General features: G+C 56.1%; 2 protein-coding genes across 2 annotated transcripts; both read right to left on the reverse strand.

The window, feature by feature from the left end:
* Window positions 1-4,023: 4,023 nt before the first annotated feature.
* Window positions 4,024-5,344, reverse strand: VOLCADRAFT_46017 (uncharacterized protein; the record flags this gene model as incomplete). The annotated part of the gene is made up of 4 exons (XM_002945951.1): window positions 4,024-4,218; window positions 4,465-4,695; window positions 4,807-4,989; window positions 5,213-5,344. Coding segments are annotated over 4 exons (741 nt in total), but the record flags the coding sequence as incomplete, so codon positions are not given.
* A 7,215-nt stretch (window positions 5,345-12,559) lies between these two features.
* VOLCADRAFT_72231 (uncharacterized protein) lies at window positions 12,560-17,390 on the reverse strand. Its single transcript, XM_002945952.1, has 10 exons — window positions 17,274-17,390; window positions 17,003-17,201; window positions 16,814-16,923; window positions 16,530-16,637; window positions 16,278-16,430; window positions 15,992-16,092; window positions 15,108-15,373; window positions 14,411-14,671; window positions 13,941-14,056; window positions 12,560-13,527 (listed from the first exon to the last, which is right to left on the reverse strand). Exons 1-10 carry the CDS (start codon window positions 17,370-17,372, stop codon window positions 13,150-13,152), a joined length of 1,791 nt encoding a protein of 596 aa, XP_002945998.1. The 5' UTR covers window positions 17,373-17,390; the 3' UTR covers window positions 12,560-13,149.
* Window positions 17,391-19,225: the final 1,835 nt, after the last annotated feature.

Below are 19,225 nucleotides of genomic sequence, written 5' to 3' on the forward strand. Positions count from 1 at the left end.
GTTCATCATGACCCAAAACATCAGTGAGTGTACGCTGCTAGTCTTCAGTAATTACAGCTGTACACTCACTAGCTGTACACTCACTGAAGTTTTGGGTCGTGATGAACCTATGCCCCTGAACCCCAAGGCGACAATCTCCCTCTCCAGAAGAGCTTTGGTCTCAATCATCTTTTTGTTCTGCTTCTCAAGCGTCTTGCTCAGCTTCTCAAGCTTTTCACTGCAGCTGCTTCTTTGTTGTCCTCTTTGACCCCCTCAACAAGCTTGTAAAATGCTTCTAAGAGGGTGGGCTCAGCAGAGCCTGTGAGTGCAGCATCAGAAACACAATAGACAAGCAAATTGTGGATGATTCTTAGGCCACACGGGCCAGGCTGATAAGCACAGTTGCTACCAACATGGCTATGTAAACTGCACTTGGTTAAAAAGTGCAAGCAGCTCTAAACATGCAGCCGTTTAATGTTTAGTCTGCAAGAGGCGCTATATTTGATCTTCTAGGTAAGCTAGACAAGTGCAAGTTGTGGGCCCCGGATATGAGACAGCACTGCACTGTTTGATGTACACATTCACTGGATCAGCTCATATGGTTGTGAAGTCTATGGCCCCAGTTGAGGAATGAGCCGCAACATGCTACTAGGTAAGAAAGCATGCTGGACCCTTGCCCAAGTCTGTTGTAGCTGGTACACAATACAGCAGCTAGCGCCACCAGCAGCTCAGTGCGCTACCGAGAAAAGTTGTAACATCCGATTTACTCTCAACCGCAAAGCCTGGAAACACCATTCTAAAGAGGAGAGGCTGCAACTTATTGTCACTATACAAACAACGCCTATATTAGGGTTCACTGTTGAGGAAGATCATCCGTCACAGCAATAACCTTTCTTGCAAGTTATTATTACTGTCTCAGGGTGGTTACCATCACAACGTTATCACGACTTACCTATCTTGAATAAAGATACGTTTGTTTACGTCTTGAAAGTTATTGGTTGCGATACCGGAGACAGATCACGATACGATCAACCTATGCAACGCAGGCTCCTCGGCAAAGGATGGCCTTATTGGTGGCACAGGAACCGCGCTTAGAATGTACCTAAGGCCTGCTGAATGGCATCCACCACGCCAGGCGCCAGATGCGCTTCAACGAGATTTTCCCGTGTAGCTGCACGCAGGCGTGCAGCGGTCCGGTACTTGGCTGCCCACAGTAGCTCCAAGTCCTCTTCATCTAGCCCAGCAGAGTCCAGGCCAGCCTGTGTCACAGCAGCACACATACGCTGCCTGTCATCTGGCGTCATTGCGCCAAACGAGAAACTGGTCCTCGCAGGTTATGCTTCAGCAGCGTCGACCCCAAATATTTAGTGGAATACCATCCACGGGAATATTACGGCTGCAGGTCGCCATCAGTGTTGCGTTTTTTGCATTTTGCCGCATCTGCTGCAGCATCACCTAAGCTCTTATCAGAAAGGAGTGTAGGTTATGTATTCAAGCCGTGTTGGAGTAAGTTATGCATAGTAACTGGAACAGATCTTGCAAAACACAAAACAAGACAAGGTTGTACGGGCCGTACTGGTCAGCAGAACATGCGTCCCCCACAACGGGGGGTTTCAGTGTTACTGTGAATGCGCGAAAGTGTGAGCTGTTGTTTTTACATCCCAATGGACAGGTTAGGAGGCAGGTCTATGCTCTCAGCGCATATGACCTGGTCACCCTGCGCGTGCTTGAGAAAGGGCTGCCGATGTTCTGGCCGGTCACGTGGAAAACGCGCGCCGGCTACCTTGGGCTGCACTTCGGACCAAACTTGGTTTGTGCGCAAAAAATGTCCTCGCTCCAAGCTGGCGGCTGCAACCCAAGCCTCACTCTGACAACTCATCCTGTGTCCTCTCGAAAGTTTGTGACCTCCTGAACTCCTCACATTACATGACCCTCCGAAACCATGAACCAAGACGGAAAGGGGCTATCCCCTGAACAAAGGCCCCTGCAAGCCTAACGAACTTCATTAACAGCATCAGGCACACCCAAGCACGATTTGCTATGGGCTCAGGCTCCACTCCTCCGTTTGGGGGTGTTGGGAAACACAGGACACCAAATACAAAAAATACCGATATGTGTAACTGACATCCACGGGGCAGTTTGTTGTGTACGGCTGGAATCGAAACCATCCGCAACCTCGTATCACTGCGCCGCCAGGGGTGACTCCTCACCTCCCACTTCCTCATCTGATCACGCACCCTCCATTCCCCAAGCTAGGGCAGCAAATTGAGAATAGCAGTGGTGGCTGCACCACTACTGGACATGCCATCGATGGTGATAACCCCTAGTGGGTACAGCAGTGCTGGCACCAAGCAGGCCAAGGGACTCTAGTTTCCTGACTGCAATGGGCACCAAGAAGCCCGCTTCACTGTGGCAAACAAAAAACATGGCATTCGGCGGGGTTGGGCACGTTGTGTCACTGCAACCAGGACAAGCCACACCACGCCACACTACGCCAACTGATCTGCACCATGCCATGCCAAACCGAGCCAAGTGTGCAGCAGGCAAGCAACTGAACAAGGACAAACTCAGGCACACCTCTTCCGCTCAGCATTTGCTGGCAGTCTGCTCCCCAAGAGGGAACATGCACCCTGCATCCGTGGTGCAGTCAACAGTGCTTGACACAAAATACTGAGCCCACGGCACTTGTATCCGTGTTTCCATGGCTTTCACCATGCAAGCATGCTCAGTCTATGGGGTCCCAGTGCGGCATGTTTTCCGGGTAGGCATCTATGAGGTACTTTACTAGGCTGGCGGTCGAGTGGATGAGAGCCACGGTGGCCTCCCACTGTGCGGCTCCATCGGGGGAAGAAAGGTCGGGTGAGGTCGCACTGCACCTGTCCTCCAAAGAACATTACTTCGTTAATGTGCTAATTACACAGCCTGTAACAACCACATACACACACAGCCAACGGTCCTCTCATGAGCACATTTCGTACAGTGGTACGTTTCCACACCACAAAGCTCTGTAACGCTACCACACCATGCAACGGGCGCGGAGTATGCAAAGCGGAAAATGCGAGACAGCGGAGGAATAGTGCGGGCAGCCTCTACTGGCGGTTGGTTTATTCTTATACAGCCACACGCACTACAACGGCATACATGCACGTTCTGTACGGTACGACAGATGCAATACGACTGACATATCTTGTGGCTCACAGAGGCGGAGAAACACCCTCTGGACCCTGCAGGTCCTTGGCCCCGAAAGTATGCATACATATGTACATACATACATACATGACAGAACTAAAAGGAAGAATCCCTTTACAGAATCTTCTACTACCGCTTTCAAGAGTTGTTTTATAAGCATTGCACAGTTGCCATGATTGCAGCTGTACTGCAGTACTGCAGTACTGTAGCAGCAGCTGCACGACGCGATTGGTGGTCTCCGCCATTCACTCATGAACACTCAGAATTTACCAAACTTTTTCTTTTCATTTTGCCTCACCGACACCCGCCACCATAAAGCGGGATGAATCAAGAACATGATAACTTTGGGAACGCTAGTGGGATGTGTGTGTGTGTGTGTGTTACATGGTTGGGGGTGCGTGACCCCATACCTGTATAACTACCCATACGAGCCGAAGACCCAAGGCCAATATCTATCATGGGATGTGCCCCAACATGGGTAAGTCAGGACCGGTAGCAGCAGCAGGGTGAGGAGGAGCGAGAAGACAGGGTGAGAGAGGGGACCTTGTAGCTGTGTGGGAGGGTTCACCCCACGTTCACCCCAAATGGCGCCCCCCGGCGGCCCCTCCCTCTTATCTTCTCTTCATGTCTCCGGGAGGAGGGGAGATGTCGCCAGGTGGGAGAGATCACCGGGGGTTTCAACTCCGGGGGACCCTCGCGGTGTCGCCAGGGTAGATACCCACGTCCTGACAGGCAAGCAGACAGGCAGGAAGGTAGGCAGGAAGGTAGGCAGACAGGGTAGGTAGGTAGACCCTGTTCCCGATATTCCGCGCCCGCCCCTTCCCTCCTGTCAACATACACACAGGCCAACACACACAGAGACCCTCTTCCCACCTTGAGCATTACAAAGACTCGTCCTTCATCATCTCGGCTAATACGCAGCGTGTCGTCCAGGTAGGTGGTCAGCATCCACAAGCTGGCGGCCTCGGACACCGACCCGCGGGTCAGGCCCGGAGGAACAGGAACGGAGTCCATACTGATTTCCGGAGCTACGGCACGGCTCACAATGCTCTGAGCGGCCTGGAGGAGGGTGGTCAACGAGGCAGGGGCAACAGCGACAACAGAAACGAGAAGGGGCTAACGGATAACGGCAAAACGGGTACAAAAGGACACAACAAACGCTTTACCCAAACGCCGACGTGAAACCCAAATCCAGGAGTATATTACTTGGGTCCAGGCTACGTGGCCGGAAGGGTCGGGAAATGCGGGGAAAATCCACGTGGCTGCGTGAGCCCCCCGAAGCCCCGCCCCCCTCACCTCCAGGCCGCTGTTGATGGGTTCCAGCAGCTTTCTGAGCGGGGTTAGGTCCAGGGTGGCCCCCAGCAACGTGACGGAGGGGGGCACCTCCAGCGCCGCCAGCAGCTGCGGGGTGGCGACGTACGTGTCCAAACCCACACGGGTCAGACGCACCTTGAACTGCCGGGGGGAGCGGACCTCCAAACCCGACTCGGCACGGAGGGACAGAAGCACGGGAACAGCCAAGTCGATCTGGAGGAGGAGGGGGGGGGGAGGGATAGGGGGGGGAGGGGTTAATGGGCCATAGATAAGGTACGTCTGTACGTACGTCTGCCTGTGTGTACCAGGCTATGCCTTTGTAACCCTTTCCTTCTTCTTCCCCCTTCCCCTTGCCTTGTTCGTGGCTGTGAGTCCCTCCGGGTCGATGATCTGCACCACATCCCCCACATCGACCAGCGGCATGCCGTCCAGAGCCCCCAGAAGCAACAACGTGGCCACGTTGGACGTGTAAACCAACTTCCAACGACCACCCAGAGCAGTGACGGCCTGTACGGCAGGTGGACAGATCAGAAGAGAGACGCAGATTACGTTGCGCAAGGTAGTTATATAACCGCCATGTAGTTTTACAACGGACCAAACTTAACTATGGGCCAGGCACAATCTTAGGCATACATGATCCAAGGCGTGCAGTGACAGGCTGACAAAGAACAGTAAGTCTTAGTAGGGCTCAGCTTCAAGAGCGAGTGAGCGAAGGAAAGAAGTGTCTCACGTCAGTGGCCATAACGTTGGGGTTTCGGAGCTCCAAGGCCTCGACAAGCTCCTCAATAACCGCGCGCTGTGTCGACGTCGCCGACACGCCGCGCGCCGTGCCGTACACCATATCTAACAATCTGGATTTGAGGTGGACGAGCGTGGCATCTGAGGTGGTGCTGGTACCGCTGCCGCCAGGGGCGGGGTCCGTTCGTCGGGGCGTCTGGGGCGGCCTGGCGGCGGTGCTAGCCGCAGCTGGCGGCTGTGTTGGCGCCGGCAACGATGGTAACGGCGGCGGTGAAGAGGATGGCGTGGATGATGGCATCACCGGTGTTAGCGGCGGCTGCGGTGGCGGTTGCGGCAGTTGTTGCGTTAGTGCTGAAGCCGGCAGGCCGGCCACGCCGGCCGCCGTCACGGCGGTGGCAGCAACCCGCTCCATGGCAGCTACGGTGGCGGCAGCGGCGGCGTCCGACAACACGCTGGCGGTGATCCCGTCCGACAGCGTGGCGGCGGCAGCGCCCGTCTTCGAGGTGGCGGCGACGGGGTCTGAGACTGTGAAGCCCGCAGCGCCCGGCCCCGCGGCTACGACAGCGGCGTCCGGCTCTGTAGCGGCGGCGAACGCGTCCGACTCAACGACAGCGGCGTGCGCTTCCGCAGCGGCGGCGAACGCGTCCGACTCAACGACAGCGGCGTGCGCTTCCGCAGCGGCGGCGAACGCGTCCGACTCAACGACAGCGGCGGCGTCCGCTTCCGCAGCGGCGGCGAACGCGTCCGACTCAACGACAGCGGTGTGCGCTTCCGCAGCGGCGGCGAACGCGTCCGACTCAACGACAGCGGTGTGCGCTTCCGCAGCGGCGGCGAACGCGTCCGACTCAACGACAGCGAACGCGTCCGACTCAACGACAGCGGCGGCGTCCGCTTCCGCAGCGGCGGCGAACGCGTCCGACTCAACGACAGCGGCGGCGTCCGCTTCCCCAGCGGCGGCGAACGCGTCCGACTCAACGACAGCGGCGGCGAACGCGTCCGACTCAACGACGGCGGCGGCGTCCGCTTCCGCAGCGGCGGTGAACGCGTCCGACTCAACGACAGCGGCGTCCGCTTCCGCAGCGGCGGCGAACGCGTCCGACTCAACGACAGCGGCGGCGTCCGCTTCCGCAGCGGCGGCGAACGCGTCCGACTCAACGACAGCGGCGGCGTCCGCTTCCGCAGCGGCGGCGAACGCGTCCGACTCAACGACAGCGGCGGCGTCCGCTTCCGCAGCGGCGGCGAACGCGTCCGACTCAACAGGCTCCGAAACTACAGCCACCGTTGCTGTTGCCACCGGAATCGCCACCGGCTCCGTAACCACAGCCACCGTTGCTGTTGCTATCGAAGGCGCTACTGGCTCCGAAACCACAGCCACTGCTGCTATTGCCGTCTCCGCTGCCTTATCGTCGGAGCGTCGCTGCTCCTCCTGGTGAGCCAGGCAGTAGAGGAGCGGGACGCGTCCCGGTAGCGGAGATTACCGGCAGTGGAGGGAGGGGGTCGTGAGGAGTCGCGCGATGAAGGGCGCTGTGAAGGGCCAAGGAGCACTAGGGCGACAACACCTCCATCTATCCATCTCTATCTTGATGTGTGGACAGACAGGACTACTGGGAACGGATCATGGATGGTGGACTTTGGACCACATTAATATAGATTCGCTGTGTGCGCTCTTGCATGGCAGAGTTATATAATTGATGTTTCCATCCACCATCCCCATGGCGTCATCCCCTCATCCATCGCCGCCATTTCACTCACCTCCTCCAACAGCTTGCCGATGTCCCGAATACGGTCCAGCACCTGGCTTGCTACCTGGGTGCCTAACGGCCGCACCACAGCCTCCAGCGCGCCCGCCGTCAGCGCAAACATCTGCGACGGACCCGTCGGCTTCTCCGCCGCCGAAACTGCCTCCGCCGCAGCGGCGGCCGCGGCGGTACGATCCGCCGGCGGGGCCGTTGGGGCTGGTAGCAGCGGCAGCGGCGCAGCCGCTCCCAGCCTCTTAGGCAGCCTTAAGATGGGCTTTGGAGGGGTGATGCCGTCAGCGCGGGCAGCTATTGTCAAGCTCAGCGGCGGCGCCGCCGCCGCTGGCGGTGGTGGCGGCGGCAGCAGCTTCGCTGCTGCCGCCGAACCGGCCGCTGCAGCAGCAGCCTTCTCCTCCACCTCCTGCAATGCCGCCTCTACCTCAGGGGACAGCGCATCGAAGGACGCCAGGAGCAAATCAACCTTGTCCATCAGCCCTGCAGCCCGCTGGCTGTCTGTCGCCACATCTGTCGTAGGCCCGTACGCGTACTCCACCTCCGGTTCAAACACCTTGACCGCCGCCTCGGGCTCCATAAACTCCGGCTCCGTCGCCTTCGCCGCCGCCGGCCCTTCAGCAGTGGCGGCCTCTTGCAATCGCTCTTCTGCCGCCGTAACGGCGGCTGCGGACAGCACCCCCTCTACGACGGTTCGTTGCTGTTCCTGTTGCATGCGTTGGAGAGTGAGCACAGTTGGTTGCCACTTGATGCACAGATTGCACAGAATACATACCAGTTGTTGCTATGTAGATGTGTGTTGTACGGCATGTAGGACAAGGCTTACCTCTTCCAGCAGTTTGTTGATAGATCGGATGCGGTCCAACACCTGGCCCGCGGACACTGCATCCATTGGTCGTGGTGACGATAACGGGCCCAGTGCCTCCCCCGCCACCACCAGCGGCAGCGCCGCCGGCGGCGGCGGCGGCGCCTCCTCCGGCACCGCCTCCGGCGCCGCCAGCACCTCCGGCGTCACCAACACCGGCACCGCCGACACCTCATGCACCTCCTGCACCACCGACATCTCTGGCGCTGCTGCCGCCTCCTCCGCCGGTAGCGTCGCAGCTTCTGGTGGCTCTGCAGGCGCCGTCGCGGCCACCTCCAGGTTGTTCCGCGGCGATAAGAGCATCAACTCGTACGCAGCTTCCAATGCTGTCTGCACACGAGCTCGAGCCGCCGCCACCTGCGCGGCCGTGTCAAAGGCGGCCCATGGCGACGGCTTCGACTCCTCCGCCGACACCTCCACCGTCTCCTGCTTCGCACCCGCTTCAGCCTCCGCTTCCGCTGCTTCCGCTGCATCAGCGGTGTTTGCAACAGCGGACGCATCACCGGGTTTGGGGTCCTGGACAGTGAGATGAGAATCTGCTGCACTCGTGTTGCCTGTGTTGGTGTGTGGTGTGTTGGTGTGTTGGTTTATTGGGGTGTTGTGACGCACCGGATTAGTCGTACTCCGCGGCCGAGATCAGGCAGGTCACGTTCAATGTCACACGAGGTGAGGTCATCATCATCACCATCAGCAGCATCACTATCACCACCATCACTATCATCATCACCATCATCACCATCACTATCATCATAATTGTCATTATAACCCAGCGGAGCGTGACCATGTAATGACGGACAGACAGACAGGACTGACGGACGGACAGACAGACAGGCAAGGGACATCCGGACCGTGTAGCCCCGCACCTGTCCCCGCGGGGCCCAAAGCGGCAGTAGCAGCAACGTCAGTAGTCGCAGCAGCACCTGCAATAGTAGCAGTAGCAGTAGCAGTAGCAGCAGCAGCAGCAGCCATCGTCTCTGCTGCGGCGATGACAGCCTTCGCAGCCACGGCTCCAGATTCCAGGTTGGCGGCGTCAAATGGAACCCTGACGCAGGCCGCCTCCGCCGCCTCCGCCGTCGCTGTCGTCGCCACCTCTCCAGGTTGCGGCGGCGGCGATGATGATGATGATGATGATGATGTGGGGCCTGGTACGGAGACAGGTTGCCGCGAAGGGTCGGTGGTGGACTTTTCGGAGGGTACCTGCAGGCAATGTTCCGGCCAGCGCAACGCAGCAGCAAGGGCCCAGGCCGATAGTAGTCGTCCCGGTAGACGACCGCTTGGCGGGTAACTCTGGTAGTAGTAGTACTGGTAGTTCTGTTGGTTGCGGTTCTGGTTGTGGTTTATGGATGATCACCACCATGTTGGACGCATCACCGTTTGTGGAAGCAGGTGGCGAAATGATGGATTTTTGGGGCGTCGTTAGTTAGCCGCTTTGGCCAATGCAAAGAGCTCTCGAGGGTGATAAATAAGATACCATGACACATATTTGAATCCACCACATGGATGGATCACATCAAATGTTTGGACACTTGTGTGCGGCTCATTAATTCACGAAATCGAATCGTTCTGTCGAATTTGTTTCCAGCTGGATAGGAAACATTAGCTTCCACGCTCTGCTTCATGGCCCGCTGGGCTAGCACGCCAGCTGGCACCCAGCTGGCGCTGTGAGGAGGGGGCAAGGAGGGTCCCGCCTGGGACATACGTGCGCAACAGCGTGTATGGTATGGTATAGGGAATTCACTACGGCTGGATCCACGAAGGCTGGATCCACGAAGGTAGGATTTACCTACCGCGGCTGGATCCACACCGGGTTCAGCCGGGTCCGAAGCAATGGAGCAATGGTGCACACTCACCGCCGTTTCTGTGATTGCGGCTAAGGGGGTCGCAGTTGTGGTTGTAGCTAGGTTAGCGGGGGCGGCGATGACTTTGCTGACGGCTGCAGCGACCGGTGTTCCCGGGGCTTCAGCAGCGGCAGTGGCTGCGGCACGCCGTACGGCAGCTAGAGCGGATTCCACAGCGCAGATCTCCACTTCTGCGTCCTGCACAAACACAAATACACGTACTCAAGCATGCACACCGCTAAAGTGGAGGCTCGACGACAACCCAGGGGGAGCTTCAAAAATAAGGACGCCGCGGGATGACCTGCGTAGAAACTCCTGAGTCACGACCTGTGATCATGCTGCACCTCCGTTCTGCTGAGTCCTCCTCTTCCAACGCGCCCGCACTTCCTTCTGGCAGCAGCGGAAAGGCCCTTAGCTTATGATCCCTGTGGACGACCTTATTCTGGGCACCTGCCTGCTCCCCTAGAGCCGAGCTCTTGTCGGGCCCAAGCACACGTCAGGCGATGCGTCGCAGGGAAACGCGCGTGCATATCCGCAATGCCATTTCCGTACCTGCAGCAGCGCCCTGACCTCCGAAACTGCTGTTAAGACCCTAGCAGGCGGCGTGGAAACGGACGAGTGCGTGGGTGAGGGTGCGGATGCCGTTGTGGACGTGAATGTGGGTGATGATGCGGGGCGGATGCCGGGTTTCCCCTCGACGTTCGCGGTTGCCGCCGGCGCTTCTCCGGCGGAAGCGACAGAAATAGCTGCCTGCATGGATGGGTATCGCGGGATCGGCCGCCGAGGTCGGCGTAAGGACCAGAAGCGGAAGCAGTAATAGCAGCAGTTTACCAGTAGCAGCAGCCGCAGCCGGCGAGGGAGGCGACGCAAGCAGGCAAAGAGTTCAGCCGCATTTAGGAAGCTCTGCGCAGATGCTGACCAAGCAATGCATAGGGCTGGCAACACATCCGAACAGCAGCAGCTGCAGCAGCAGCAACAGAAAGTACAGCTTCGGAGCAGCACGTGCACATCAGCTTTCCTTTAACTTACAGTACCTTTTAATTGCTTTTCTAAAATTGTTGTTCTTTTGTTGTCCTTCAGTACCCTTGACCATCTTCGGCTGGAAGACAGGGCCCCACCCAATCATGTATCAAACATTTTATCAAGGGACTGTTTTTAGCTGGCTCAGTCTTTAATGCCAGTCAATACATAGATGAGAGCAGATTTCCTTTTTCACCCTGGAAATGCACACATCCTTTGTCCCTTCATAGTAACTCGTCGCCTATATTCGCTCATATTCCGGCACTCGCTCGTATATGGACGCAATCGCATACAAATACGCAGTGGCATACAGTGCGCATACAAATACGCAGTGGCGCACCTTGCGGGTTGAGAACACCTGGAAGACCCCGGCTGCCAGCAGAACGCCGCCAAGGCATGCTGCTGCCAGCGACGCGGGGTGCTGTTGCCAGCTGTACGCGGCTGTGGCTCCGGCTGTGCCGGCCGCCGCGCTTGGGCTCCCAGACCTGATTTCGTGGCATGGCCACGAAGAACCCGGTGATCATGGAGGGGTTGAAGGTTGCGACGAATTGCGGAATAGAACTGGGTTTGTAGAGGCTTAGAGAAAGAAAGCCGTGCGGGATCTGAGGAGGGTTAGTGTTCCGACTGGACGACTGTCCGCGCTAGGCTGGGCAGGGGTTGGGGTTAGCGAGGCGCATCCCTGTCATAACTCTGGGTAACGTACCTGCCCACGATCAGCTTTTGGCCAGGCTGCAACATCGCATCTGAACGCAGCATCGCACGCCTCCCACGGTTGGCCCTCGGCAGTGCTTCCTGCAGACCTCCATGCACCTGGTATTGATCAGTCGCTTCGCGGAGGTGCAAGAGTCGCTGTTTAAGTTGCCTCACCTGGATCTGCTCGACTGATACGCCATACGCAAGAGCAATCTGAGCCAAGGTTTCGCCAGTCTGCGCAAGAAACGCACGTAGGCATGCCGGGGATACATGCCGTTCTTTCGGCCACTATGGAAACCCCAAAAGCTGGTATTTAATTTTTTATAAGCGCTGTTCAAGTTTATTTCAAAAACTTCGCTGCCAGGCTGTGACCGAGCTCACCTGTACAGTGTGCAATGTACCGAGCTCCGCTTCGGCTGCAGCAAACGTAACCCATAAGCGCTTATTTGTACGAGAGGACTTCCCTGCATGGACGCTGTGTCCAGGGAATGTGGGGCCATGGAGATGCGCGCTTCTGCCAAGGGATGAGGACATTGATTTCATCTTTGCCTGTCAAGTTTCGGCGACGTTTCGCGTTCAGCTACTTAAAGTGCCCTCAGTAGATGTATTAGGGAGCATCAATGCGTAATACAGTAGAGTGGACGCCCAGAAATGTCAGCCAAAACGGGAAGGCGTGAATTACGACCATTACATTCGTCTTGGTTAAGACGTAAATAGACGCACTTGCTTGTGCGGCCACATCCATGTTGCGCGTCTTTCACGATGGTATGCAAAGGGCGGTACATAGCGCAGTTCCGTACGGCAAGGTTATCTCGAGCTACTTCGCGTTTTATTCGGGGAACGTCTGTTATCCTTATAGAAAGCAGCGGCTCAATCTCGTTCACTATCCTATGGGAAGCAGCATAGCTCCTTTGGCCTTACATAGCTCCATAGGCCTTACCCCATATTACCCGGACGCCTGCCGTGCCACACCTAGCCCAACCTAACCCCACGAACCAAACCTTGTCCTCGTCACAAGTGGTCATGTGCTATTATCCTTTGTTCTAACGCTCCTGTTCCTCTCCCGCACCCTCCTGTCCTGCGCTCCTTGCTCCAGCTTTGCGGTCGGTTGACGACAGTGGTACTTTCACACTGGACTGATCACAGGACTGTCCACATACGAGGGACTCCTTGGGCCATTCGACGCGTCGTTATCTGTGTCAGCTAGCTCGCATCTTACTCCGCCTGGAAGTCCTCCTGAAAGCCGACCATACGGCCATAAGGCCCCTGAAAGCGAACAACAGCTATAAAAGTGTCTATTGACAGCCGGATTTGAATATCGCCACCTCAATCGCAGCCCCTGTACCCCTGCAAGCAACAGCGTTATTTATATCACAATCGCCTGGAGCATTTAAGGCCCCTCCAAGCGGGTAATAACCGAGCAAACAAGGGTACCCCTCGCCTGTGTAAGCAGAGACTACCCACAACTACTGCCCTCAGCTCTGCAGACCTGAACCTGAACAAGCAGCCCTGCCCTCTGCGCGATACATCCTGATTGGTATCCCAAACGCATCACCGGCTGCGTGGCCTATACACATCCACATTCCGCGATACTGCTATTCGTCCAATCATTGCCAGCCTCAATCCCTAATGCTGGGACCTCCTTCCTTTCCCAGCCTCTAACCCTTCACACCCTCACGCTCTCCGCTACCTTCCTCACCAATTCCCTAGGGCCCCCAGATGCGATGCGAACAGCTCCCCCCCTCCAGCAAAACCCTCGAAACCCTCAATCGCATTTGACGTTGCGGTATATCGTCCGGACAAAGGCCGCTGCGGCCATGTAGCCCACCGCGCCGCATAGTAGCGCTAACCCCAGGCAGAACATGGACGTGTAGCCAAAGTAAAAGCACGTCTGAAACAGGCCAGTCATTTTGGTCTTGAACAGGAAGTAGTGCACCGAGTAGAGGAATACATAGAAGGAGGTAGATGCCGACATGCCAAAGGCGGTCCACTGCCAGTGGTAGTTCTCAGCGTTGAGGAGGAAGTAGGTGCCCACGATGGTAACGCAAACCGTTACCACCAGCAAGATAAGGACCACCAGCAACAGGAAGCCGTAAATGTAGTAGACCTTGTAATTCCAGAAGCTGGTAAAGACGAAGTACATCTTGCGCAGCGAAAGGGTGGCAATCGGACAGCGCAGATGGACGTCATTTAAGGGACATGAGCCGGGAGGAGGCTCGGCGGAATCAGGCGCAGCACATGACACCGATATTCAATTCGGAGGGATCGGCGGCCAAGGCAAGAGGAATGCCATGGACCATCCTCCTCAGGATGACGGGGCTGACGCTACGACCTAGTTAGCTTATGTCCTTACTGCACACCACGTCCATATTTTCTGACCTCAACAGATCATTTCTGAACAAGCCTGAATATGACACCGCTTATGTTTCCCGCACGGTCCTGTTCAAATTTAATAATCACTTCTGCTGTGGCCCAAATTAGCAGAATTACACAAGACCTGCGGTTAGGGGATGCCGGCAGAACCTCGCGCGCCACATTGGCCCAGGTGTGGCTCACCTCAATAAAGATAGAACCGAAGGGCAGCAAACCGCCCGCCATGCAAATGGCCCAAGGACGCAGGTACCAGTGCTTGTCGGGTATAGGCGACGGTATGCGCTTCACGCGGCAGGGATCTGCGGGTGTTAAGGGAGGCGGCAATCCCGCCAGGGGCGTGGGCAGAGGCCCGTTCAGTAACTTCTGAAAATTTTGACGTTATTAACAACGGGAAACACAACTGAAGGAATCCGCACGAGACACGGAATTCATGAGGAGGAAAGGAAACAGGAACAGGAGAGGAGCGATGTGGTCATCGAGGATCGACGGAAGCCACTAAAGCAATGCCACTACAGTGAGCCGGCATCTTCGGAACAGGACGCACGGGGCCCCCAACCAGACCCGGCCATGGCAGATCGGCCATGATGGCAGGTCAGCCAACAACCCAGCCCAGCCCAGGGGTCCCTAAGCAGATGTGACGGGTGTTCACTCACAGTTGGGGATGGAGTTCCAGTTACGGCCAATGACAGTGCCAATGAGGCACAGCGGAAACGAGATAAAGCCCCAAAGCAGCAGCACCGCCATGATGTAGCCGAAGGGCACGGCCGCAAGGGAGTGGTAAAAGATGGCAATGGTGTTGAGCCCAAAGGCAATGGCAAAGCATAGCCCTGGGAAGAGTGACGCTGTCATCAGCATGGTGCGAATCCATTGCCGGCCCTCGTGGCGCGCGTACAGCCCTCCAGACACGTATCCGCCTGGGCCGTGGTGACAGTAATAAGTGGGTCGTGGGGAGCGGTGTTAGGACGTGAGAGAGGCTGCAAAGACTGGCAAAATGTGGAGGGTGGCGAGCAAGGGCGCGGCAGGCGCTAGCTTTCGGTGGGACTGGCTCAGGATCGGCTGCTTAAGCGACGATGTGGAGCAGCATAGAGAAAGAGAAGGGAGAAGCCTCGCCGCGTCGCGCCTCCATGCGCCCGAGCAGGGCTATTTGCCATGATGAGCAACACGATGAGTGAGCTAGTGGGTAAGAAGTGGAGAACCCTGTCCTTACACGTCCACACCCCGCGCTCCAAGATGCCGTGCCAACCTACACCTACCCATTTACCATCCGCCCGGCCGCCAAACAGCACGCTCTGGTCGTACATACACTATCCATGCGACAATTACGTTATCGCGCGCAAGAGCCACACGCACCAATGAAGGATGTAAACGCATACGCGATGATGAAGCAGGTAAGAATGGTGCCGCGCTCCTCGAAATACGAGCCCGCGATGGTGAGGACGATGACCGCCGTACATAAAAACACCAGCTGCACTCCCGTGCCCACGCTGGCTGCCAGCAACGTCAGGTGCCGAGGTGGCCGAAACACGTCCCCATGCACCAGCTTCCAGCCTGACTCTTCCGAGAAATCGCTCTCGAGCGACTCGGCATCCAGCGCATCCGCAGCAGAGCGAGCATACCTTGGGGCAAGAAGGACGGGAACCAAAAACGCGGAAGCTGAGCTTGAGCTACCGATAGAAATTATAGCGTGCGCCTCAAATCCCTTACCCCAGGCCACAGCCACCCTGGCTTGAGGACGGCGCGTAGGAATGCCGAACCATAATGCACACGTACGAGCGTTTGCCCAGATACCACCTAGGAGCTGGAGCTGTCATGCCTAAGTTAGGACAACCCGCTATTTTGCTACTTTTAGCCACTGCGCCCATGTCCCAACCCTCACAGTGCTAAGAAAATATGCTCTGTGCATGGATGGGCGATGCGGGGCAAACCCGTATCCCCACGAGCATATGATGCACTTCGCGCAATTACGGACTGGGTCCCCCGCCCCCGGGTACCAGCCCAAGCCTCAAGCTCCAAGTCAGCAAGGAAACACAGTAGAGACAACGGCGGCAGCAGCAGCAGCAGAACACGGTACAGGGCAACCATGCGCGCTCGAGTGGGTGCTTAAGGCGGGCTAGCTCTGCTGCACCCAAGCGCAAGCGTGCAAACCCATCTCCCGGCGCACTTCCGTACTCTTCCACACCGTACTCTACCTCCACCACCGAACCGCGGTTCGTGGTGGCTGCAAGGACTCTCACCGCGCATAGTCTTTGCGAAGCGTCCGCATGAGAATAATGGCGACGAGGCCCGTGAGGAAAAGCACCATCATAAACGAGTTCACGAGCGAGAACCAGTGGATCTGCAGGGAAGTGAAATGGTAAGGGTCAAGTATCAGGTTGCGAGATCTGATGCTGGTAACTCGAGGAACCCAACGGTAAATGCCTGAGGGATAAAGCAGGAGGTTACCCATCGGAGTGAGCTCGCATTAACCCAGTACCGTATTGTGTCTGTGCGTGCTATTCTTAGCAGGACGCATTGCCATACCTTATGCTCAAAGAAAGTATAATCCAGATACCTCTCAAATCTGCGAGAGAATGGAGTTTTTGAGGGGATCCAGTTGACTGTGTACCGAAAGTTAAGCTTGGCGCCCACGGCCACCAAGACCGGATCCGCGGTAGTGAGGTTGACTTGGATAATCTGGGGGGAGATTCAAGCCAGCCAGTTCAGCGCTTCTGCCAGTGTCCAAGCCTCCGCATATTGTAGGAGGAACAACTGTTGCATGTGCAGTAAACGTACCCTGTCTTTGTTGTAACTAATATCAAACCTCTTGCTTGTGTATATGTAGGCGCGTTCGACGCCGGCATCATCCTTTTTGAGCTCGCCAACGAAACCCCAGACAGGAAGCTGGTCGGGTGAGGGGTACAGGGGGAGGGGGTCTCAAGGCCGGTTAAGGGGTTGCAGCCTGGAAGGACAACCAAACATACCAAGACGTGTATTAACCTCAACGGAACCCTCCATCACCCGATTTCTGTCGGAGCACGGGGTCTACGAATGCTTCACGAACCCTATGCAACACCTACGTCGTCAACGAAGAGCTCAAACCAATACTGGCGACGAATAGCATCTTCGAATACTTTTGCTTTCCGTTCGTCCAGAGTCAAGGAACAGATGTCAGCTCCGGTGGTGTTGCCTGCAACATAGCAAGGCGATCGGACTTCACCTTGTTCCGGAGCCTACATGCTGGAGCCCCTTCCCATCAAGTTACATACCTTTATAAACTATATCCAGCTGACTGTTGATCAGCTCATTGCCCTGCAGCACCTCGCCAAGGCCTCCCCAGCTGTGCTGCGCCTTGAGCGCGGGATGCCTTTTGCAGAACGGCAGGTAATAATAATTGTAGGTCTCTTGTGGGTTGTTGTAAGGTCCCACTTTATTCACCCATAGGTTGACCTTCTCTCGGTCCTCATACTGAAACATGAATGGAAAAAAAGTGTCCGTCAGTTCAAGAGCCCTATTTTGTGGAAATCATAATCACCGCACCTTGTGATTTTTCTCTGAGCAATGGACAAGTCCCGGCAGTAGCGCTAGGCACAAGAAAGCCCAGACCCGACACGCTTCAAGCCGGCCGCTATGCTCCATCTCTTTGTGTTACTATTGCTGTTATCTATACATGTATGTAAGTTCTTGTTACGTAGCATTACCCAGAAGGGTGGTGGTCTGCACTCTACAAGGTGACTACGTAATAGTACGGAGCCGTACACTGTTTTGTTCGTAGCATCCTGCTTCCACGATAAATGTTAGGCTAAAACCCGGCTTCCTATGCTGTGACCTTTAGTTAACAGCAGCACTGAGACGGGTCATGAGGGGCTACTCCGGCCAGCTTTCCCTCCAAACGTGCAGGTTGTTGCAACTTGCAGGTCCATGCAGCCGCAGAGTTAAAGCCGACTTACAGCTACATCCACCACACTCTTGCTTTCTCTTGATGGCACCTTCAAGCTTCCAGCACCTTTCTTCACCTCAAAAATGCTTGATACGGGGTTACTTGCCCTTGGGTTCCGCTCGGCGGCCTGTCATCTTTCTGGGTATCCGCGTCCTTCAGTTTTGATATCCCGCCGGGTTGCCGTGTCCAGTCCCTCCTCTGTCCGAGTGGAAGTGCGGCTCAAACATCCCAACATTGGCCACGCTGCACGCATGCTCTGGGGATAGCATCCAGGGACTTAAACCCTTCCCATGGTGGTACCGGCAGCATGCGTGTCATTATCATCCGATTCGGATGGCATCAGGGGACATTTGACTCCGCTGCCAAGCGGTATCTCCCATTAAAGCCCGTACGGCTGCATTGTGAACGCTCAGGCCATACCGCCATACATCTTCACGACTGTGACCACCATGCGACTGACCAGCCACACGGGAGCCTCTCCAGTGCGGAGAATCGATTGTGCAGCCCATACTCACACACCCGCCTTCCGACCATTCGACACACACGCGCCTCACCATTAAGGAGTGACAGGCTTAGGACATGTACGACAAGCACGTTTGAGAGCATTGATCTAATCGTCATTCATTCTGCAACCTGAGCTGCAAGGAAAAGACAAAGAGGAATGGGAGACCCAAACCCCCATTCCCCCATGTTTCGCCAAGCCACAATGTAGCACCCGCACCATTTTCCCACTTATTCTCGGTGTAGCCCGGTGTGCTGCCTACATACAGGCACTACTCGTGTGTGCTGCGTATAAATACGATCGGCGGCAGGCCTGTCAAGTAAATTCCCAAGGCTACGTATCCAGCGACCCACGGGTCATGATAGGTGACAGTAGTATCTCGCTCGTCCTGGTAGCCTTAAACCCAGGCTGCTGCGACAGCAATATACATGACATTGTGATACGTCAATCTTACGAACGGCACTGGTCCTGAGACTATCTTACTGCATGCTAGGGTTATCTTACTACATGCTGAGTTCCAAGACTGTTTTGAAAGTTACAGCCCGTTACGGCACTCGTAACACGCCCATACTGAATTCAAATCCCGCCCAAGAGACCAACCAGGCGTTACATTGTACAACTGTAAAAACGTATGAGGAATCCTTCCTCAGTCGCGGGGCAACGGGCAGAATGGCAGCCGCCGCCAGCCCAGGGCAATGTAAACCCGGGGTATTACAGCCGTACAATGGGTCGCAACATGCAAACACCATGTACATCGCCACCATCATTTCTGAACGTACAATCACTATCATCATCATCGTCATCATCCTACATTAATAATCTTTATCGTCGTCATCATCATCATCATCGAGCTTGTGAGTTGGGTCGTTATATCAACATTCATCGTTATCATCATCATCAAGGCCTTCAAAAAGAATACAGCTCTCGCGAATCAGGCCAACCATGGCAAAGATAGCGACTTATATGAACCAATCTTACTGCTATCTATCTCGAAACGATATGCTGAGGAGGCTGGATTGAAGGAAACGCACCGTCACTGCTGACGTGTTC

Source organism: Volvox carteri (genome assembly GCF_000143455.1).
Source record: "Volvox carteri f. nagariensis unplaced genomic scaffold VOLCAscaffold_1, whole genome shotgun sequence".
Lineage (NCBI taxonomy): Eukaryota > Viridiplantae > Chlorophyta > Chlorophyceae > Chlamydomonadales > Volvocaceae > Volvox > Volvox carteri.